Below are 23,306 nucleotides of genomic sequence, written 5' to 3'. Positions count from 1 at the left end.
TTCGGCCTGCTGGCGTGTGGACGTGTATCATCGCTCTCTGCCCGCTTCATCGTCGTGCTTTTCGCATGGTTGTGTTTTTCTTTTTCTATTTATCTAGTGAAACTGAATTGTAAGTACAATCATTTCATATTTATTTCCATTGAATTCAATTGTGAATTAAAGGATCTTTCTCCACGCCCTCCGTTTACCCGAGTGCCGGGACTGAAGGGTGTAAGTTGCGGGAATTCATTTTCCCAGAAATGATCCTCGTATTGTGTATGCTCGGTGCCGAGGGGCGGGAGAGCGCTCGCTCCGAGCGTATATTTTGGTTGGAAGTGTTTAGATGAAAAATCGTAAGTAAGTGCTCTTTTCATTTATATTTTTTGACCTGTATGCTCGTTGCCGAGCGAATGCGCTCGACACGAAAACTTATTCTGTATGGAAGTGGAATCGCAAGTACAGTATTCTTTTTCATTTTCATATATTTATTTTGATTGTAGCAATACTCTTTTTGGATCAGTTTCCGAGCTTACCCGGAAATTGATCCTTTCCCCTTTTTATTTGAATGAAGTGAAATCGCAAGTGCAGTTCTTTTTTCATTTTCATTTTTTTATTGAGATTGCATTGTTTACTTGGATCAATGTTTCCGCTATTTCCCGGGAATTGATCCTTCCCCTTTTTATTTGTATGAAGTGAAATCGCAAGCGCAGTATTCTTCTTTTCATTTTCATATATAATTTTGATTGCATCAATTCATTATGGATCAAGGTTTCCATTCATAATCGGGAATGGATCCTTTTTACCCTTGCGCTCGGTACCGAGGGCGCAAATGCGCTCGATCCGAGCCCTTATTTCATTTGTGAAGTGAATCGTTTTAAATGCAAGATTCTTTTTCATTTTATTCCTTTTTATTATTGATTGCATCAATATTTATTTGATTCAAGTTCCGCTCAGTCAGGGAATTGATCCTTATGCCCTTGCATTCCGGGCCGAGGGCCACAGTTTGCTCCGTCGGGCTCTTATATTATTGTTGGGTACATGGGTGCTGTGCGGGGGTGGGGAACGAGAACCCCCCCCCCCCCCCCCCCCCACGCTCAGCTCCCACAGATGGCCCTTCCCCTTGGGGGGGTTGGGGGGGGGGAGGTTATCGGCGTTCTTCTCCTCGCCCGATCCGTCGAGCGCGGGGGAGGGCGCTCGGTGCCCGATGTACAATTGTATTCGGGGTCTTCCACTCGTTCGGAGAGGGCTCACCCCCCCGCACGAGGGGACTTTCCCCCCCACTATCGCTACTACTGTTATTTCCGCAGGTGCTACTGCCACGAGGGTGGACCTTGGTGAGGTATGGGCGTCCTTCCATTTGCAGGGCGTGCTAGTGTCCAGGGGCTGCGGTTCTATGTCTGGGCCTACTGCGGTCACCCATGGAGTGGTGACCACGCTGGTGACGACGTCCCTCCTCACCTGGGTGTACTCGCCAGCACGTGGTTACAACAGTCTTGGCCTACGAGCCGCTGTGAAGTGCCGTTCGCCGTACCGACCGAGGGGGGCGTGCCGCCGCCGCTCGTGGTTGCCGCGCTGCAGCACCACACTTCCGCTGCCCTAGAACTCGCCCCTGGACCTGCCGCCGGTACCAGGATGTTGCTGGCTGCTGCTCCACTTCCTGTGTTTCCGGTGCTGCCTGCCGTACCTGCCGATTCTGGGCTGACTGTCCATGCAGTTGCTTGCCTGGCTGTCCCTGCCGTTGCTGCTGCTGGCTGTTCCTGCCGTTGCTGCGCTGGCTGTCCCTACCGATGATGTGCTGGCCTGTGCCTGCTGTTCCTGAGATGCCCATACTGCTGACGTCGTCCCTGTTCGTGGTGTACTACCCCAGACTATGGTCTGTCTGTACAGGTGCGTCCGGGCCCTGTGGCTTCGGCTACAGCAGCCCCGGCTCCGCCCTGATGGCAGATCTTACGTCTGTCCTGAGGAAGCTGACGAAGAGGAGGAGGTGGAAGTGTCGTCGTCGTCGTCTTCATCTTCTTCATCGTCGTCGGCTGCCCGCCTCTTCCCCTTTGACTTCTAAGGCTTCACAGCCGAGGAAGAAGAAGGTTGCCCTCCTCCCTCCTAAGAAGTCTCCCTCGGGAGCTTCTCGGGACCCGTCTCACCTCGGTGGGACGGGAGGGTTTCCTTCCGCTGGTCCTCCTGCTCCTTCGGGACGGGAGCGGGGCCCGTCTCTTCTTCCGCAAGGAAGAAGACTACGGGGACCAGAGGAGTACCGGCTAACACCAGTACTTCCTCGCCTGGTGTCAGTGGTTCTGCCACTGCATCAGGTCCGTCTTGGCCTCTCGTTCGCGGGAGGTACCGAGTGTACGGTCGCCTACCAGCGACCGTGCAGCCAGGAACCAGACCTCGGAGGCTCGCTCAGCGTCAGGTTCACGGCACGGGCGGAAGACTGGTGACAGCCGCTCACGCGACTCTCACCAGACCAGCTCTCGCTCTCGCGGCGACCAGCTGGCTACCCGGGGACGTGACGGTCCACGACCGGCCACGGGCTGAGGCTGGGAAGAGGTCCTCCCGTTCGCCGGTACCAGCCACGGCTGGAACCAGCGACGTGGACGTGCCGTGGAGGACAAGCACTGTTCTCACTGTGACAGTGGAGCCTGCAGGTCGCCTGACCGTCGCTCTCACAGAGAGCGATGCGGGTACGGCAACCAGCACCAGCTCTTCTGCACTCGAGAACGGGGGCCGCTGTGCTCAGTCCAGCCGTTCTCCACAGCGAGACGGTTCGACCAGGCCTGCAGCTCGATCGCCCACCACCGCGGGGGTTGACGATCGCCTGCAGCCCTCCAAGCCTGCTGGTTCTGCCAGCGAGCGAGGGAGGGAGCGTCAGGTCTCCTCTCCCGTACCTTCAACCTCTCGTTCTTGACCGGCCAGGACGTATGCGCAAGTGGATGGAGAAGACCGAGAGGGCTGTCGCTGTTCCCCCTTCTTAGGAGGAGGTTCTCGGAATATGCTCTTGTTCGAAGGGCTTAACGGTCCCACTCTGCAAGATGCTGTGACTTCCGAGATCCAGAGGAACTTTGCCGAGGTTATGGCGCTGATTCGTCAGCACAACGACCTCGGGGAAGGATCGCCGCTCCCACCAGCAGAGCCACGTCTCGGCTCGAGTCGTTTTGGGGCCCGAGAGGGAACCCAAATCGACGGTGGGTCTGCCGCGATCGGAGCTTGCCGACTGTGTTGAACCAGGTAGTCTCTCGTCTCCGGACAAGAAGGCTCTCTCAGTTCTAGCCGGTCGAACAAGCTACTTCACCCATCCTCTACTGCGACAGAGGCGTTTCTAGTGTCTTCGGACACCGTATTTGTTAATACCTCTTTCGGTCCTCCTGAGGTTTCGACCTCGACGAGGACTGGAATGAGTCGGAGGACGGTATCAGCTCTCTCCTGTCAGGTGTCGATCAGCCCCACCCGACGACGTTCACAGTGGCGGCAGACACTTACCTACAGTATGAGTTTCGTAACCCTCCTCGGGAAAACGTTTTCTCCTGACGATACGTTTTCCCAGGCTCTGAGAGGCCATCGCCGTAAGGCGATGGCTGCTCCTTTTCTTCTCCAACTGCTAGTTCCGCTGGGAAGGCGAGCCAGTATCCAATTCCTCCCCCATTCCCTCTCTCCTTAACGGCTACGAGGGAAAAGGGGAGGGATCCTACAGAGATTTCTCTGTAAGATCCCACGTTAGGGGCTGCGCTACCGGGGGTATGATTTTTTGTTTTGAATGTAATTGACAGTCATGATATACAATACTATATAGATGGTTAGATTCTTTTAAAAATGGAGAATTAGTATGAGAGATGTGTTCTCCATAGACAGGAAATTAGATTTAGAAGTTTTGGTAAAGATAAGAATTGAAAGGATTATAGATGACAAGTTCTCTCTCTCTCTCTCTCTCTCTCTCTCTCTCTCTCTCTCTCTCTCTCTCTCTCCTCTCTCTCTCTCTCTCTCTCTCTCTCTCTCTCTCTCTCTCACACATAAGAGGATTTAATTTTATGGTTGAACTGGGATATGCATAAAGGTAATTACTACTTCCTTTTAATATTGATTGAAAATGGTTGAACTAAACGCTATCTGTTTCTGTTGCAGGTTGAAGAATTAATATTGGTACCAACGCATTGCCATACCTTTGTAAAAGGTCACGAAAGGCCATATTACTTACGCAATAACAATAACAACAACAACAAGAATAGCACTACACATTCCCGTTGTGTATCTCGCTCAAGATCTTCATATCAGTTTATTGAGAGGTGAGTTTCATTTTATTTTTGCCATGAATTAATTAGGTAAGTTTGCTAATTATTTGGTACTGTCCTTTGGTCAACCAGTTTCTCAAAGGAAACATTTATACTCCTATATGATTATAACATTTTATTGGGAAAATGTTATACTGGGCTTTTTTGCATGTTCCTGTTTGTTCAGGATAAATTATGATTACTTCTTGACCTAGCCAGCCAGAAACAGTACTCAGGTCTTGATCCTCTTGCTTTGAGATCCGATGCCTTTGATTTCCAAGGAATGTTGTGTGATTAATGATTAGAATTTGTAAGATAAAAAGCTTAAAATATTAAAGAGCACAATAATCGGAAGGCAGAAGTACATATAATATATACGTTAGTCTTAGTTTATGCCGCATTTGACCTACATTTCGTGGTTACAGCTCTCAATCTCCAATAAATTTATTTAAAAATTCTTGTTCTGTTATTCGGACGTAAATTTAAACTTTGCACTGAAGTACAGTGAATCCTCTTGGATTCGCGGGATGCGTTCCAGACCCCCTGCAAATGGTTGTTAGTTCTTTACAAGCATTGGGGAGAAATTGAAGAACTAATGACTGAAAAGCAATGTATTGTCAGTCTTTCAGAATTAGTGTTATGTGAAGTTATTACATTATACAGTATAATGGTGAAAATGAAAGTGTTATTTTTTTCTGTGCCACTAGGTAATTACTTGTCTTTTCTTTTGTAGTGCCCAGGAATCTCTTCAGTGCATCATCAGCAACAGTCGAAGCTTGAAAGGGCTGACTCTTGGCTGCATTCAAGACCTGACAGACCAATCAGACATATTCCTTCCTCTCTTGGCACAACATCAGTCATCGTCACTATCTACGTTAGGTTTAGCGTCGGTCAAATATGATCCAAATTCCTATGCGCTTCTGGATATTACGCCAGACAACTTCACTAGTTTTACCAACCTCCAGGTATGATAATTTAATTGGTTTATTATTAGAAAGGGATTGAAAGTAAGAAGCCATGAAAAGATAACATTGTTTTGTTGACTAGGAGTATTAGAAGCACTAGCTATTGTTTGTAGATTTAGAAATTAATGGCGTCTGAAATGTTTATGCTGTATATTATGGTGTTGAAATGTTTTGTCTAAACAAAATGCTGAGGAAAGGTAATGAATTTTGTAGCAGTTTTGTGATTGTCAAATGAACATGGTTCTTATTTCTATGTCATTTATTGATGGCTGTATATCTTGTTTTTTTTTATGCAAACTAAATATTTAGGTTATTGATACAGAATAATTTTAAAAATTTTGAAATGTTGGGCATGTGCAACATTGTTTAAGATTTCAATATAAGATCTAATTTGGGAATTCATGTGTCAGTTAAATTTTGTCATTTTAAAACTGTTAATTAGGTTGCTGACTTCTGTTCATGATAGATTTAGGATTGTCCCAAAGTTTCAAGTCACTGACCCATTTTAGAATTGTCGTATTTTTCTATGAATTCTGTATCATGATTTATTTTTTGAATAATGAATTAGAGAAGATGAACCATATGACTAGGATTTTTGGTTATTGAACAGAGAAGATGAACCATATCAATAGGAAATTATTATTATTATTAATAATATTATTAACTCTCAAATGCCGAAGCCCTAAAAATCAAAACCTCTCACGTATGCCGGCGCCGGTTTGGAATGAGCGCGGAAGCGGAAAAAATAATTTTTTCAAAAAATCACAGCGCGCTTAGTTTTGAATATTAAGAGTTCATTTTTGGCTCATTTTTTTGTCATTGCCTGAAGTTTAGTATGCAATCATCAGAAATGAAAAATAATATCATTATCTTATATAAATAATGCGATATATGGTAGCGAAAAAAAAAAATTCATAGATAATTGTATTCAAATCACGCTGTGCAAAAAACGGTCAAAGCTAACAAGTTACTTTTTTTTTCGTTATATTGTACACTAAACTGCTATCATTTTGATATATAATACATAGTATAACATTAAAAGAAACACCGGAAAAATATTATCACAAAATGATGTACGAATTCTTAACGCGCGGACGTAAGAAAATGTTATTTTCAAAAATTCACCGTAATTCTAAATATTGTTCTAGAGACTTCCAATTTGTTTCAAAATTAAGACAAATGATTGAATATTACAATACTGTAAGAGTTTTAGATTAGAATTGCAGATTTCAACCATTTCAGACGAGTTAAATTTGACCGAATGTCGAAATTTTTATATATATATTTTTTATATGCACATATTTCCAATATGGAAAAAGCTACAACCTTCAATTATTTTTTATTGTATTTTTCATGAATTTGCGCACATTTTGATATATGAAACACTATAAAACTGCTAATATGAAAAGGAGCAAATATTAGGATAATGCGATGTACGTATTTCGGAGACTTGCAGCCGCGAATCGGCGCGCGGAGTAGGGGTAAATATATTTTTCAAAAATTCACCATTAATCACAATATTGTTCTAGAGACTTCAAATTTGTTTCAAAATGAAGAAAAATGACGGAATATTACTAGGCCGTAAGCGTTTTAGCTTACAATTGCGTTTTTCAACTATTTCGGTAGAGTCAAATTTGACCGAACGTGGTTTTTTTCTATTTATCGTGATTTATATGCAAATATTTCGAAAAAAGAGAAAAGCTACAACCTTCAATAATTTTTAGTTGTATTCTACATGAAATTGTGCACATTTTCATATATAAAACTTTATGTAACGGCTAATTTTAAATGGTGCAAACATTTCGACAATCGCACAAAAAAAATTCTGATTTTTTGGAAGTTACCGCGCGGACGTAATGAAAATGTTTTTTTTTTTTTCATAAATTCACCATAAATCGAAATATTGTGCTAGAGACTTGCAAGTCATTGCAAAATGAAGGTAAATTATTGAATATTACTAGAGTATAAGAGTTTTAGCTTACAATTGCATTTTTCGACCATTTCGGTAGAGTCAAAGTTGACCGAAAGTTGAAATTTTTGCACTTAACGTTATTTATATGAAAATATTTCGAAACATTTTAAAGCTACAACCATGGGTTGTTTGTTGTTGTATTGTGCATGAAATTGCGCACATTTCCATGTATAAAACTTTATGTAACGGCAAATTTTATACATTCAACTTCCCTGCCAGATATATACTTAGCTATAGACTCCGTCGTCTCCGACAGAATTTCAAATTTCGCGGCACACGCTACCGGTAGGTCAGGTGATCTACCGCCCTGCCCTGGGTGGCAGGACTAGGAACCATTCCCGTTTTCTAATCAGAATTCTTCTGTCGCCCGGGCCATCAACATTGTTGTTGGTTCCTCTCGATTGGTTTTTCTTTTTTCACCGGCAATTGATCTTCTTGACCGACTTTTGGTGACGTATCTGGATTGTTGGATTGGCATACGCTTTTGTGGACTGTTTTGTGGACTTGATTTTGGAATTTTCTTTAATAATGTCTGACTCTGGAATGGTTGTGAGACGTTGTGTGAATGTAGGCTGTAAGGTGAGGTTGCCGAAAGCTTCGGTAGACCCTCACACGGTATGCAAGGGTTGCAGGGAGTATGAATGTTCTTTTACTAATACTTGTAAGGAATGTGAGAACTTGAGTGAGAACGAATGGAAGAATCTAACTAATTATTTAAAAAAGTTAGAGAGAGAAAGAGTGAGGAAGGCTTCTTATAGAAGTTTAAGTAGTTCTAGATCTGAACTAATTCCTAGCTTGGGATCTTCCCCAAGGGTAAGTATTGCTACTTCTCCTTCCATTGCAGCCCCTTCTCCTATTGCAGAACCTGTAGATTCAGCAAAAGAACTTGCGGATCTAAAAGCAGCCTTCAAGTTGATGGAAAACAAAATGGGATGCCATACAAGGTAAGGCTAGTGATTATTCAGTGGACAGTGATATGAGTGTCCCCAGTGTAGTGGAGGGGGCATCTGGTCGGCTCAGCAACGCTCCTAGGTCTAGACCTCTTCCAAGCTCACATGCCCAGAGGAGAAAGGAATGTCGAAAACCGAAAGGAGGGTTGTGGAGAATCCCCACCGATCAGGTGTCCCTTCGGCGTTTTCTGTGACACCCCAGACTGCCAAGGATCGCTATTGTAAAAGCGTCCTGCGTGAGTGTTTTTCGTCGTCGGGATCTTCATCTCCGAGACGTGATTGGAGAGATTCAGATCGATCTCGGCCACTCAAGAGGAGTTGGAAGGCTCCGACTATTGATTCGAGCCCAGAAAACTTCCCTGAGGAGTCTCCCTCGGGAGTGAAGAAGGCAAGAAGAGCCATTCTTTCAACCAGAGTGAGAAGGAGGCAGGAGGTGGAGGCTATGGACTCTCCTCCCCTCCTCCTCCCCTCCTCCCGAAGAGGATAAAGAGGAGGTTACGAAGAGATTCATGATGGCGATGCAGAGCAGATTTCGTCTTTTGTAGAGTTCTGTCAAAGGAGCCTCCTAGAAGGAAAGACTCTTCCCTTCCGATCAAAGATCCTCCAGACGTATGGAGGTATCTGCCGCCAGGATCGATACTCCTACTCGAGGTGAGGTTTCCGGTACGAACCTGGATGAACCTATCAGACGTCTGGCACCGGCCAGGAGTGAGGAGTCACCCAGGAGGCAGGAGCCAAGAGCCAGAGTGAGGAGTCAACCAGGAGGCAGGAGCCAAGAGCCAGGAGTGTGGAGGCATCCAGGCAGGAGCCAGGAGGCAAGAGCCAGGAGGCAAGAGCCAGGAGGCAAGAGGCAGGAGTCAGGAGTCAAGAGGCAGGAGCCAGGAGTCAAGAGGCAGGAGCCAAGAGGCAGGAGTCAGGAGGCAGGAGTCCGGAGTCAGGAGGCAGGAGTCCGGAGGCAGGAGGCAGGAGTCAGGAGGCAGGAGTCAGGAGGCAAGAGTCAAGAGCCAGGAGGCAGGAGTCGGAGACTCGTTCCTGGAATTTATGACTCTTCTAAAATAGGAGCTCCTCTCCTTCAGAGCGTAGGAGGTCTTGGAAGGACTCTCCCTCCAAACGTGAACTTTCTCCTTCGTTCTGATCGAGGGTTAGACGAGTTGTCTGATGACGAACCTCCTGCTAATGAGGGACTCTCGAGTTATAAAGTCTTAGCCTCATTATTGCTTCAAGAATTTGGAGATTCTCTTAGTCCGGCGGCTCCTCCTTCTCCTCGTTCTCTCTTTTCGAGCTCGGCTACGGCAAAATCTTCGGCCTTTTTTGAAAATGAAGCCTGCTATATCGATGAAGAAGGCACTCCATTCTTAGATTCTTGGATGGACAAGAAGAAGGAGTTAGGAAAGACGGTAATTCTGCATGCCTCCTTCCAAACTACATGGAAAGAGAGGTATTTGGTATGGGACAGGAGAGACTATGGTCTTTCTCTACTGCCTCTGCAGATGCGGACTTTTCCAATTTTAGTGGAGGCCTCTAGACGTCACTCCTTAGGATCGGTCAGAGCGAGTGGAGCACTTCAGAGTTGAACCACTTTCTAAAGGGACTTTTGTCACTTTATGAGGTGTTCAACTTTCTGGATTGGGCACTCGGAGTTCTGGCCAACAAATCTAAAGATCCGGAGTTTCTTAAAACCCAGAGATTCTCCATAGCGTCCTGTCTTGCATGGACAAGGCAGTACAGGACGGTTCGGGTGAAGTGGCTTCCCTTTTTGGTGCTGGTCTCCTGAAAAAGAGATCAGTATATGGATCCCTTTTATCGAAAGGGGTTTCTCCGAGCCAGAGGACTGCTTATTGTTCGCCCCTCTATCGGATCATCTGTTTCCTTCTCATTAGTGAAGGATATATCTCGCTCGCTAACTGAGAAGGCGACACAAGACCTACTAACACAAACGTCCAAGAAAGGACGCCCTGTAGTGTCGGCGATTAAGAAGGACCTCTCGTCCTCCTCAGCAGCCCTTTCGTGGAGGTACAGCGGCTCGTCCCCCTGCCAGAAAGAAGAGCTCTGATAAGAGAGGAAGGTCTTCCTTTAGGCCCTCAAGAAATCCAAATGACTTGTGCTCCTTCAAGCACCAGTGGGCGCCAGACTCCTGAACTTTGCAGGAGTATGGGCAAAAAGAAAAAGGGAGCCGACCCTTTGGTCAGTGTCGGTCCTAAAGAAGGGATATGTAATCCCCTTCGAGAACAGCCCTCCCTAACATCTACGCCTCGGGAACTGTCAGCGAGGTACAGAGACCCGGTAATGAGAAAGACTCTCCTTCAAATGGTGGAACAAATGTGGGGAAAAAGAGGCCATCGAACTTGTGCAGGATCCACACTCCCCTGGGATTTTACAATCGCCTTTTTCTAGTACCAAAGGCATCGGGGGGGTGGAGACCAGTTCCTGGACGTAAGCGCTCTGAATCGCTTTTGTTCAGTAAAAGAAGTTTCGCATGGAAACGTCCGCCTCAGTAATGTCGGCTCTTCGTCCAGAGATTGGATGGTCTCTCTGGACTTGCAAGACGCATATTTCCACGTCCCATTCACCATTTGTCAAAGAAATATCTTCGTTTTGTAATAGGAGACAAGATCTTTCAAGTTCAGGGCTCTGTGCTTCGGTCTGTCTACAGCTCCGCAAGTATTCACCAACCTGATGGCGAATATGGCAAGATGGCTTCACCTAAGAGGGAATAAACATCTCCCTCTACTTGGACGACTGGCTGATCAGGACCAAGTCGGAGATTCAGTGCTTGGAGGACTTATCAGTAACAGGAACATGATAGAATCGCTGGGATTACTCGTGAACCTCGAGAAGTCGCAGCTGATCCCCCAGCCAGAGCTTGGTCTATCTGGGGATTCAGATGGATTCTCGGGTTTTCGAGTATTTTCCTTCGCGAGAAAGAATCACTCGAGTTTGTCGAAAATCTCGAGCTTCTTAGAGAAAAAGAAACAGTTCAGCGAGGGATTATCTGAGCCTCTTAGGGACCCTGTCCTCACTAGAAAAGTTCTTCTCTCTGGGGAGGTTCACCTTCACCCTCTTCAGTTTTTCCTGAAAGGGGTGTGGAGTTTGGAAGACGGGACAACTCTCGGACATCTTCCGCTTCCACAAGAGGTAAAGGATCATTTTGAAGTGGTGGATCCTTCCTCTTCAAAAGAACGAAGGCGTATCGCTGCCCTGCAGAACCCAGACCAAGTGTTATATGCCGACGCTTCGAGTCGGGATGGGGAGCGACGTTAGGAGCAAGGGAGGTGTCAGGCACCTGGACAAAGGAACAGGTGTCCTGGCACATCAATTGCAAGGAACTAGTGGCCATACACCTAGCCTTAAAGTTCTTCGAAGAGATAGTCAGAGGCGAGGTGATACAGATAAACTCGGACAACACCACGGCTCTGGCTTACATACGCAAGCAAGGAGGCACGCACTCTTTCTCCCTTTCTCCCTCTTTCAGTTAACAAGACACCTGTTAACCTGGACAGAAGAAAGAGGCATAACTCTCCTCACAAGATTTGTTCAAGGCATCAAGAATGTGAGAGCGGACAGACTGAGCAGGAGGAATCAGGTCCTTCCCACAGAATGGACTCTACACGAAGAAGTGTGTCGAAGTCTTTGGTCCCTGTGGGGGAGACCTCACATAGACCTGTTTGCGACGTTCCTCTCCAAAGAATAGAGATCTTTTGCTCTCTAGTGGAAGATCCGAGAGCCTTCGCAATAGACGCGTTCTCCTGGATTGGTCGGGTGTGGACGCATACGCCTTTCCCCCGTCAAGATCCTGGGGGAAGTGCTCAGGAAGTTCGTAGCTTCGAAGAACACGAAGTTTGACGCTAATAGCCCCATTTTTGGCCAGCCCAGGAAATGGTTCACAGAGGTACTGGAGTGGATAGTGGACTTCCCCAGATCTCTTCCAAACAGACCAGATCTACTCAGACAACCCCACTTCGAGAGGTTTTCATCACAACCTCCAGGTCTCGCTCTGACTGCCTTTCGACTATCGCAAGACTTGTCAGAGCGAGGGGCTTTTCTCGCAAGGCTGCGGGCTCTATCGCTAGAGCCCGCAGAGCTTCGACGAGAAGAGTATACCATCAAAGTGGGAAGTCTTTAGGAGGTGGTGTAAGAGTCAGAAGCTGTCCTCCTCCAGTAACCTCTATAGTGAATATTGCCGATTTCCTCCTCTTTCTGAGAGGAATCACACCTTTCTGTCTCAACAATAAAAGGATACAGAAGCATGCTGTCTTCAGTATTTAGGAATCGAGGGTTAGATATTGCAAGCAACAAAGATCTACACGATCTAATTAGATCCTTTGAAACTTCAAAGGCAGCTACTCCTAGAACACCTAGTTGGAATCTAGACGTGGTACTGAAATTCCTTTCATCGGATAAATTCGAGCCTTTACATCTGGCTTCCTTCCGCGACGTCACTAGGAAATGCTTATTCCTGGTGCCTCTCGAAATACAGCCAAGAGGACGAGCGAATTGCAACGCTCTAGATTCCACAGTAGGGTTCAAAGGAGATGCTGCCATCTGTTTCTTTCCAGACAATGTTTCTGGCAAAGAACGAAAACCCGTCAAAACCGTGGCCCAGAAGTTGTTTTGAGGTAAAAGGCCTATCTAACCTCGTAGGCAGAGAGATAGAGAGATCTCTCTGTCCAGTGAGAGCTCTTAAATATTTAGAGAGGAAGAGGCAGATGGGAGCTTGTCAACAAGGTCTTTGGTGTGCGGTGAAGAACCCCAAAAGACTCATGTCCCACCAAAGAACGCCTTGGCTTTCTTTGTGAGAAGCGTAATTACGGACGCTCACAAGAACTGCTCGGAGGAATCCTTCGGTCTTCTAAAGGTCAAGACCCATGAGGTGAGAGCAGTAGCAACGTCCTTGGCGTTCCAAAAGAATATGTCTCTAAAAAATATCATTGAGACTACATATTGGAGGTGCAATTCAGTGTTTGCATCTCATTATCTGAAGGATGTGAGAGTGACCTATGGAGAAGTGCTTTTCGCTAGGTCCATTTGTATCAGCAGATCAGTGCTGGTCTTGGAGCAAAGACTGATCCTTAAAATATTGTGTTTTTATAGTACATAACCCTCTTGTCAGATATGTGCTTGGTTTTCTATTAGCAAGCTCACTGATGTCGCACGGGAGCATAGTGTCATTGCTGGTAGGGGATCAAGGGTATGTATGGCTAGTAGGGGAGTACAAAATTTTTTTTTCTGGGCTCAGCTCGTGTCGCTGCGCGAAAATATCCTTTAATCTATTATTTCTAGGGTAAAATGTACTAACACATACCAGAGAATAAATAAATAAAGAAAAAGGTCAGTACAACTGACTCGCTCACCCTCCAAGAGGGTGCGGTATGAACACTATGGCGAGTGAGACCACTACCACGAGCCAAATGCCAATAGAAATCTCCCACTACAAAATCCCCACAAGAGGAGAGCCGACCCACAGAGTGGGCAGCAACTACTACTACTCCATCCCATGCTGCCGACTGCTGCGCCTCTGGTGGACATCCTTTTCAGTTACGCACACGGTACACACGTGCCCTTTTTTTACTCTGTGTTTTTTGTGCCCTTTTCTTTGGATTTATTTGTCATGGAGCGTGCAGCCATCGCAGCAGCTAAGTTAAGTACTCAGTGTTTATTGCTAATTGGTTTTTTCCGGCCCTGAGCCCGTATTTGCCGTTTTTTAGGTATAAATACGAACTCTAGGTCGGAAGCATGGCAGCATGGTTCTGCCTCGTGGTGGGTTCGTTCTTGGTCTCCCATACCCAGAACATCCCCTTACTTTAGTACGCTCTATTTTAATCATCCGATTTGTTTTAGGGTACAGTCTACACGGTTTGTCATGCATGCATGTCTTTTACCTATGTAGGCTCCTTCTATCCAGACCCTAGCCACGCTCTTAGTATCGGACCCCGGCTAGCTTTGAGTGGTAGACTTTCCTTCGGGTTAGTCGTACACTCCTGGATTTTTTCTCCTACTATTTTGTTTTCTTTCTTTCATGATTTATTCATTTTAATTATATTATATTATATTATGTTATATTATGGTTAGGTTAGTGTAGGCGTCTGGCTTCATTTAGCCTGTTATGGCCCATTATGGCCTAGGGCCTATGCTATGCTACCGCTCCTTCAGTTCGGTTGCTTTCCCGATAGCATCTCTCTGATCAGCCGGTTGTGTTTTCTAGGCCTTATTATTGCATTGTTTTGTAGTTACCGCCCCGTGGTCACTACGTGATCACGGGGCAGCCAGACGCCTGTCCAGTCATCTTCCCCCCTCCCGCTCTTCCATAGAGTCGGGGGGGTGGGTTGGTCTACCCATGCTCGCTCCGCATACCCGAGCCTGCCTCCCTCTCCCCCCCAGGCGGAGGGAGTAGAGGGACGGGACAGACCCAGACTGGACTCGACCTCTCCAGCTTCTCGGTCCGGCCGGATGGTAAGGTGGGGGGACTGGCCTTTCCCCCTCCGTCGCTACTCTCCGTCGCTCCGTTGCTAGCCCGAGTCTGTATGTCCTCTCGCCCTTTCCCACCTTTACCTTACTGGGGCTCCTTTGCTACCGGAGCCCTGGCATCCAGCGGAAAGGTGCTAGTCCACCCAGCAGGGTGGACCGGGACATACAGTTGGTCTCTACTAACCACTCCGCCTCGCTGAGTCAACACTCCGCCACGCACTTGGACTTAGTCCGGTATGTTCGAATTTTATAGGTTTCAGATCTGTTATGTTAAACTAGTAAGTTTATCTTAAGCTACCTTAAACCTTCCCCCCTCCCTTACCTGTCTCACCTGATCTCTCCGGGGTTATAGCCTATTCAGGCGTTAAGGGAGGGGTGATGCCCAAATTTTTCCGAGCTCCGGCATGCAACGGAGTTCTTCTGTCCTTTAGCCTGTAAGTGATAGCTTTAAGATACTCATGTGCTTTTCACTACAGACCACTAACTGTGAGCATCCGGGATGCGCCGCCACACTTCAAGACCCATGTGGACATGAAGTTTGCCGGTCCCATGCTCCATGCGCGACTCTGCACGGGGACATCCAGGTCTGGTATCACGAGACATGCACCATCTGTTATGATCTGGTGAGGCCAGCCTCTTAGACGGTGGTAAGTATTCCAACCAACTCCGTTAACTGGTCCTCATTTTGTTATAGTTCTTAAGTTTTCTACATTCCAATCCGTTCCAAACTTAAGATAAAAATTCATGGGGTTTTGCAGCTCCTATAATTTTAAGTTAAGCTTTTAATTTAGTTTTAGTTTTAAGTTTAATCTTAAAATCTAATCAATACCCTCTCTTCCAGGCTCCGGCTGTGAGGGATACCGCACTGGCAACCCTGCGGGCCTGGGTCGGCGGTTTTGGGAAGAACGCCGCCAAGGGTATGCCCTACATTCTTGAAAAGAAATTGGCGGTACTGATCTTCCCCGGAGGCAAGGCAACAGGCACGTCGACCCAGCAGAGGCGGCCCCGACTATCGCTTTCATTCAGCAACAGTGGCTGCCTCGTTGACGGATCAAGGCCAGGACATCTCCTCGGAAGTCGCGACGTTGGACATTAATATTGAACCTATGGTAGGTGTAGACGACCTGTTGGTCGAGGTAGGTACGTTGGACGCCAAGGGATGCCCTTGGGTGCCACTGGATCTTCTACCCCCCCCTGCAACCTCTCCATCCTTCCAAGGCTTTACAGGTACAGAATTAATATACTTCTCCTGACGCTTCTGTTAGACCCAAGGTCAAAGGTCAAGCAGTAAAACCTTGACGAAGACGTCGTCGTCGTCTAAAAGACGGCGTCGGCGTCACTTCTTCTCGTAAGTCTCCGGCTAGAAATCCCGGAGCAGAGAGATCTAAAGCTTCTGGGTCCGGCTCTAAGTCCTCTAGGAGTAGATCCTCCAGGGAGAGATCACACACTCCAGCGAGTCGACAGTTTCCATTACCTTTGGTTCCGGTGCAGAGCCACCCTTCCACCTCCGCAGCAGCTCCGGCTTTGGATTCCAACGCTGGTCTGTTGCAACAAGTGGGCGATCTGGTTGGTTCTCTGAAATCCAGCATGGAACAAATGATCTCCCGGTTGTCTGATAGGATCAACCTCTCATGGACAACATTATAGCCGGACTGAGCCAAGCTCCACTAGCCTCTCACCACCTTTCAGACAACCAGCCCAATTATCCCCCGTATGACTCTCTACCTCCGTTCTCAATGAACAATCCTTGGAGAGTAGCGTCATACGCCCCCTTCCAAGACGGGCTTATCTCTATCCCGGAATGTGGAACTCGGAGGATTGAAGACTTCGAGTTCTACCCGGACGACTCAGCCTCCGTTCATCGGCTACGCCAGGCTTACCGCCTCGGCCATGACTCGGGACGATAAGGTACCGAAAGAGACAGTCCTCTATTCACGAGACCAGGCTCAGAGAGAATGGCTCAGGTGTCTAGAGGACATGGATTGTTCCAATACAAAGATTCAACCATTTAAGAGTCCTTTTACGATTTTTACACAATGGAAGAGTACCCCCCCGCTCCCTTTCTTGACAAAGATCGCTACAACCACCATTCCAGCAGCCCAGAAGGGGGATTCGATGCCTCAGCTGAAAGAAGCAGACCCTACGTCTCCTTTACTTCCCTCAGCCGGTGAGTTGTGGGAAGATTTGCCAACACCTTTTCAGCAGGCAAACTCAAACCAGACTGTGCTATGGAGCAGTTTGGTGAGAAGCTACCTAGGCTTCCAGATAGCCTTATTCAGGCGGAATTCGATGCATCGAGGTTAGCCAGGTCTATTAAAACCAATGGCCATGACCGAGGTGGCTACCATTGCCTATGGTTCTGAGCCACTCTTTAAGCGTTCTTACCAAAGTCTCTGACTCAAACGGTGCAGTCGGATATGTTTGAGTTTGCCACGGCTAGGACGAACTGTAGGAAACATGTCCTCCAAGAGCACAATTCGGCACGAGCCGAATAAGTTGCTTACATCAAGCATCTGGGGAGTAGACCTCTTCCCAGAGGCGATGGTGAAGGAGGTCCAGGCAGAGGCTACGAGATTAAACCAAAAGCCTTAAAGATCGTTGGGGTCTTACGGCCAAGAGACGCCAAGATCAAGTGGTCAGGGTAAGGCTCAAAGGAAACCCAGACGTTTCCAGCCCACCACAAGAAACAGCCACGCTTTACTCAGCAGGTTCCAGCTGTCCCGTTGGTGCAAGCAGCCCAACCTTCTACCTCCAAGGCTCAGTCGCAGCCAATCTATGTTATCTCCCCCCAGCCTCACCCTCCACCTCTTACGCTCTCTCTCCAGCTACAATCAAGTCTTCGAGGGTCAGGCTTCCCAGAAGTATGACCGCTCGGGTAAGGGAGGCAGAGGTAAGCGATCCTTTCGTGGGAGAGGATCGGGAGGGCCCTTTAATAGAGGAAAGCATTTCAGGGGAGGCCGAGAAGGCTACCAAAACCAATGAGGATTTTCAGGTAGGAGGGGAGGCTGTTTCACTTCCGCCACCGGTGGAACTTCAGCAAGTGGGCGCAGAGCATTGTGTCAAAAGGCCTGGGTTGGAGCTGGATAGCGAACCCACCCCCATCCAGACCTTTCCGCCAACTTCCATCCAAAGAATTGACGGAGTATGCGGAGGACCTCCTTCAGAAAGGAGCTATAGCGAGAGTCAACAGGGTTAAAATTTCAAGGTCGCTTATTCAGCGTGCCAAAGAAAAAGGCTCACAAAAAAGAAGGGTAATGTTAGACTTGTCCCGCTTAACTTAGCCATTCGCTGCGACAAGTTCAAGATGCTCACGAATCTCGCAGGTGCGGACCTTACTTCCCCGTGGGGGCCGTCACACCTCTATCGATCTTACAGATGCGTTACTATCATATCCCTATTGCAAGACACTTCCGTCCGTAGTCTGGCTTCAAGATAGGAGACCAGACATTTCCTTCAAGTAGTTCCTTTCGGCTCAACGTAGCACCCAGGGTGTTCACGAAGTTGGCGGAAGTAGTAGTTCAACAACTAAGATCGCAAGGGGTTATGGTAGTAGCGTATCTCGACGATTGGTTGATCTGGGCTCCAACAGTCGAGGAATGCCACAAAGCAACACTGAAAGTGATTCAGTTCCTGGAATATCTAGGCTTCAAGATAAACAGGACCAAGTCAAGACTCACTCCAGAGTCAAACTTTTCAGTGGCTGGGCATTCAATGGAATCTATCCTCCCATACTCTGTCGATTCCATCAGCCAGAGGAAAGAAATAGCGAAGTCAGTCAAGCAATTTCTGAGTCACAAAACTTGCGTCAAGAAGAACTCAGGAAAGGATCCTGGGTTCACTCCAGTTTGCATCAGTGACAAACATCTTGATGAAAGCCAAACTGAAAGACCTAACCAGAATCTGGCGCTCACGAGCAAATGTCAGGTCCAGGGACAAAATTATCCTCAGTCCCTCAGATTCTACGGAATCGACTTCGCCCGTGGGCGAAAGTCAAGAACTTATCGATATCAGTGCCCCTTCAGTTTTCCTCCTCCGGGGATTACCATCCACACAGACGCTTCATTAAGCGATGGGGAGGATATTCCCAGTACAAGAAAGTTCAGGGAACTTGGTCACCTCAGTTCCGTCAGTTCCATATCAAAACGTACTGGGAGCAATGGCAGTGTTCTTGACTCTAAAAAGGTTTACGTCCGCCAAAGTACTCCCACATAAAGCTAGTCTTGGACAGCGCAGTGGTAGTACATTGTATAAACAGGGGAGGCTCCAAATCACGTCATCTAAATCATGTCATGGTAGCCATCTTCTCCCTGGCGGACAAGTTCAGTTGGCACCTCTCCTCCACCCATATAGCGGAGTGAGAAACTCATAGCAGATGCTCTATCCCGATCAGTACCTCTAGAGTCGGAATGGTCACTGGACAACAGTTCGTTCCAATGGATTCTTCAGAGAGTTCCAGGCCTACAAGTGGATCTCTTCGCATCCCAAGCGAACCACAAACTCCCATGTTATGTGGCCCCCAACCTGGACCCTCTGGCCTATGCCACGGACGCCCTGGCCCTAGACTGGAACAACTGGGAGAAGATTTATGTCTTTCCTCCAGTGAATCTTCCTCATGAAGGTACTGAACAAACTCAGGACATTCAAGGGTCAAATGGCTCTAGTAGCCCCAGACTGGCCGAAGAGCAATTGGTACCTCTAATTCTGGAACTGGGTCTTCGCCCTCTTCGGATTCCCAGTCCCAGGCTCTCCCAGTCAGTACAAACGAAGACTGTGTTCGCTTCCTCAGGAATTCTCAAAACCCTAACTTTATGGATTTCATGAAGTTTGCAGCGAAAAGGAATGCGAATATTGACCCTCAAAATATTCTCTTCTTGGAATCCGAATTATAAAAGAGATTCAACTTTGAGACAGTATGATGCTGCTGTCAAAAAGTTAGCAACCTTCCTGAGAGAATCAGATATTAGAATCATGAAACAATCAATTCAGCTATATCCTTTTTCAGATCTTTATTTGAAAAAGGCTTAGCAGCTAGCACCATTACGACAAACAAGTCAGCCTGAAAAGATTTTTCAATTTGGTTTCAACATAGACTTGGACAAGACTCCTACTTCTCGTCTATTCCCAAGGCGTGTGCTAGACTTAGACCTTCTGTAAGGCCTACGTCAGTATCATGGTTCTTAAACGATGTTCTAAAGCTGGCTTCAGAAACTGATAATGACACATGTTCTTTTATAATGCTCTTAAGAAAAACTCTATTTTTATTAAGCTTGGCCTCAGGAGCTAGAATTTCAGAACTGTCGGCATTATCCAGAGATCCGGATCAATTCAGTTCCTTCCCACAGGGAAGTGGCTACTTTTCTCCGGAACGTAGTTTTATAGCTAAGAATGAAGATCCTTTGATGAGGTGGGAACCATGGAAGGTACTACCCCTTCCACAAGATGTATCTCTTTGCCCAGTATCGACCTTACGAGCCTTTCTGTCTAGGACCTCCTCATCCTCATCGGGTCCTCTCTTTAAGAAGAGAAAAGGTGTACTTTATCTATTAAAGGCATCAGGCAGCAAATCCTGTACTTTATTAAACAAGCCAATCCTGACTCTTTCCAAAAGCACATGATGTCAGGGCAGTAGCCACCTCAATTAACTATTTCCAACATATGAACTTCGATGAGTTGAAAAAGTATACTGGATGGAATCGCCGACAGTAATTTAAACGTCATTACTTAAAGTCCTTGGAAGCTCTGAAATTTTCAGCAGTAGCGGCGTGGTAACATAGTTTCCCCCGACTCTGCCTAATCTTTATGTAGAAGAGTCCAGTCCTCCTTTCTACCTGTCTCACCCAACAGTTCGTCTATACCTGCCTTGTTCATCTACGGTTACCTTGTGTCTTAGCTGCTTTTATGATGATTTGGTGGGTGTCCCTTATTTTTTTGCTAGGGACACTCACAACTCGATTGTATATATTGATCTCTTGGATGTGATCCCCTTATTTTTATGCTAGGGGATACATCTTATTTGTAATGGTTACGGGTTTTGTATATTAATGTTATATACATTCCTTTATATATTATTATTATTGAAGTTTGTTTTGTTTAACTTATTGTCTTATTGCTCTAGAGTTTTTTGATACATATCATTACACAGATACCATTTCTGAACATATAGGCCATGTTAGCCCTGTATATATGTAAATTACCTTAAGTTAAGAAATATTTATTAGCATTAAGTTTAATTTAAGCATTTTCTATTTTTGTATCATTGTGTATATGTATCTTTATTAGCAATTATATTCTTTTATCTTATTTTATCTTTTATTTGAGACCTCTTTTTTTGTTTTGTTGAATTTTATTTACAATCTTGTGCTATTTCTCTGGTACGATTTCGCGCAGCGACACGAGCTGAGCCCAGAAAAGGGATTTTGAACGTAAGGAAAAATCTATTTCTGGCGATTGGCTCGTGTCGCCAGCGAAATCCCCCCTCACCTACCCATCCCATCGCTCAAGATTGTCTGCTAACTTCAGGATGGCCACCAGGAGGCGAGCAGTCTGCAGCATGGTAATGGAGTAGTAGTAGTTGCTGCCCACTCTGTGGGTCGGCTCTCCTCTTGTGGGGATTTTGTAGTGGGAGATTTCTATTGCATTCGGCTCGTGGTAGTGGTCTCACTCGCCATAGTGTTCATACCGACACCCCTCTTGGAGGGTGGGGAGCGAGTCAGTTGTACTGACCTTTTTCTTTATTTATTTATTCTCTGGTATGTGTTAGTACATTATTTACCCTAGAAATAATAGATTAAAGGATATTTCTTTCGCTTGCGACACGAGCCAATCGCCCAGAAATAGATCCTTACGTCAAAATCCCTTTTTTGTATATTTTGTAATGAAAGTGTAATTATGTTTCGAGTTTTGGTTGTTTGTAAGGAGTTCGGGGATAACTCCTTGCAATCTTAGAACATTCACATGGATGTTAGGATCAGGTGATCGGGATCGGTGTTGTGCTCCTTGAACAAGGTGTATTGTCATGTTAGTGGAATAGCACCCAATGACAAAGGCCTTTAGGCTCTGCCGAGTAAGTGGATAAGAACCCCATTGGCAGACCACAAGGAACTTTAGCCTAGATCCAATATCTCGCTGAGGCTCTTGAGAGGCTAAGCAGGACTCAGGCGTAGCCGAAAGTCTTCAGCCTAACAAGGTAGGACGAAGGTTTATTAATACCTACAACATATGTTGTTTACCTGTCTATTTCAGTAGTTAGCTGTCTCTTACCCACCACCAATGGGTGCTAATCAGCTAAGTATATATCTGGCAGGGAAGTTGAATGTATAAAAATGATATTGTCATGTTACAATAAAGTTTTATACATACTTACCTGACAGATATATACGATTAATGGCCCACCCAGCCTCCCCGCAGGAGACAGGTGGAAGAGAAGAATTCTGATTAGAAAACGGGAATGGTTCCTAGTCCTGCCACCCAGGGCAGGGCGGTAGATCACCTGACCTACCGGTAGCGTGTGCCGCGAAATTTGAAATTCTGTCGGAGACGACGGAGTCTATAGCTAAGTATATATCTGTCAGGTAAGTATGTATAAAACTTTATTGTAACATGACAATATCATTTTAAAAGGGTGCAAACATTACGACAATTGCACAAAAAAATTTATCGGAAGAGTTATCGCACGAACGTAAGGAAAAAGTTTTTTCATAAATTCTCCATAAATTGAAATATTGTGCTAGAGACGTCCAATTTGTTGCAAAATGAAGGCAAAGGATTGAATATTACTATAATATAAGAATTTTAGCTTACAATTGCGTTTCTAGACCATTTCGGTAGAGTCAAAGTTGACCGAAGGTTGAAATTTTTGCACTTATCGTTATTTATATGAAAATATTTCAAAACTGATAAAAGATACAATCATGAGTATTTTTTTGTTGTATTTTACATGAAATTGCGCACATTTTCATATATAATACTTCATGTTAAGGATAATTTAAAATGGTGCAAAAATTATGTCAAAGTGACTATATAATTTTTGAGATGTGTCACTGATACTTTTTAGTGCGATAAGAAAGAAATTCGCGCTTGCGCGCCTGCGTAGCGATTGTAAACAAAACAACGCCTTGATCCGTGAACTCCCAGCATCCCCCAAGGTGCGTGATTCAAAAGTTTTCGGCTGGTAGGCCTATAAGTATTTTTCCGCGAATTTTTAAAAAAACTTTTTTGAGCCGACGTATGATACGTCCAATCGGCATACGGGAGACATTTTGACTCGACGTTTAATACGTCCAATCGGCGTAAGAGGGTTAAGTAGTTTAATACAGCCTAGTGTTTCAAAACTTGACTGTCATAGGCTTGGCCTTATAGTTGCTTCTTATATAACACTAAAACAAATCTATCTTCCAATGCACTGTAGTATTTAATTTGTATAAAAGTATTTTATTTATGTGTCCTTGAGATGTTCATTTCATTCTATGATGGTATTGTTTTGGGTTGTCACAGGTGTTGACATTAGATTACGACTATATGAGCGATCGATTACTGAGTGTGCTGTCTACTCCATATAATGCACCTTTGAGACGACTAGTGATTCATGTTCATGGTATTGACCAAACTCATCGAGGAACCACTGAGTATATGTGGTATCGCTTCAAACAGCAGCAGTAAGTCATTTTAGATTTTTGAGTGGCTGTAGTTTGTGTTCTTTTGGTCCTTACGGCATTTG

At 45.8% G+C, this 23,306-nt stretch overlaps 1 protein-coding gene across 1 annotated transcript in view; it reads left to right on the top strand.

The window, feature by feature from the left end:
- Positions 1-23,306, top strand: part of LOC135207988 (F-box only protein 33-like) — a 44,954-nt gene that overhangs the window by 3,033 nt on the left and 18,615 nt on the right. Inside the window, exons 2-4 of the mRNA XM_064240065.1 lie at positions 4,093-4,253; positions 4,972-5,203; positions 23,084-23,244. Of these exons, the coding sequence (XP_064096135.1) occupies positions 4,093-4,253; positions 4,972-5,203; positions 23,084-23,244 (554 nt within the window). The remainder of the gene's footprint in view (positions 1-4,092; positions 4,254-4,971; positions 5,204-23,083; positions 23,245-23,306) is intronic.

This window comes from Macrobrachium nipponense, chromosome 34 (assembly GCF_015104395.2).
Source record: "Macrobrachium nipponense isolate FS-2020 chromosome 34, ASM1510439v2, whole genome shotgun sequence".
Lineage (NCBI taxonomy): Eukaryota > Metazoa > Arthropoda > Malacostraca > Decapoda > Palaemonidae > Macrobrachium > Macrobrachium nipponense.
Note: the sequence above shows the minus strand (reverse complement) of the source record. Positions and strands in the feature narration are given on the sequence as shown.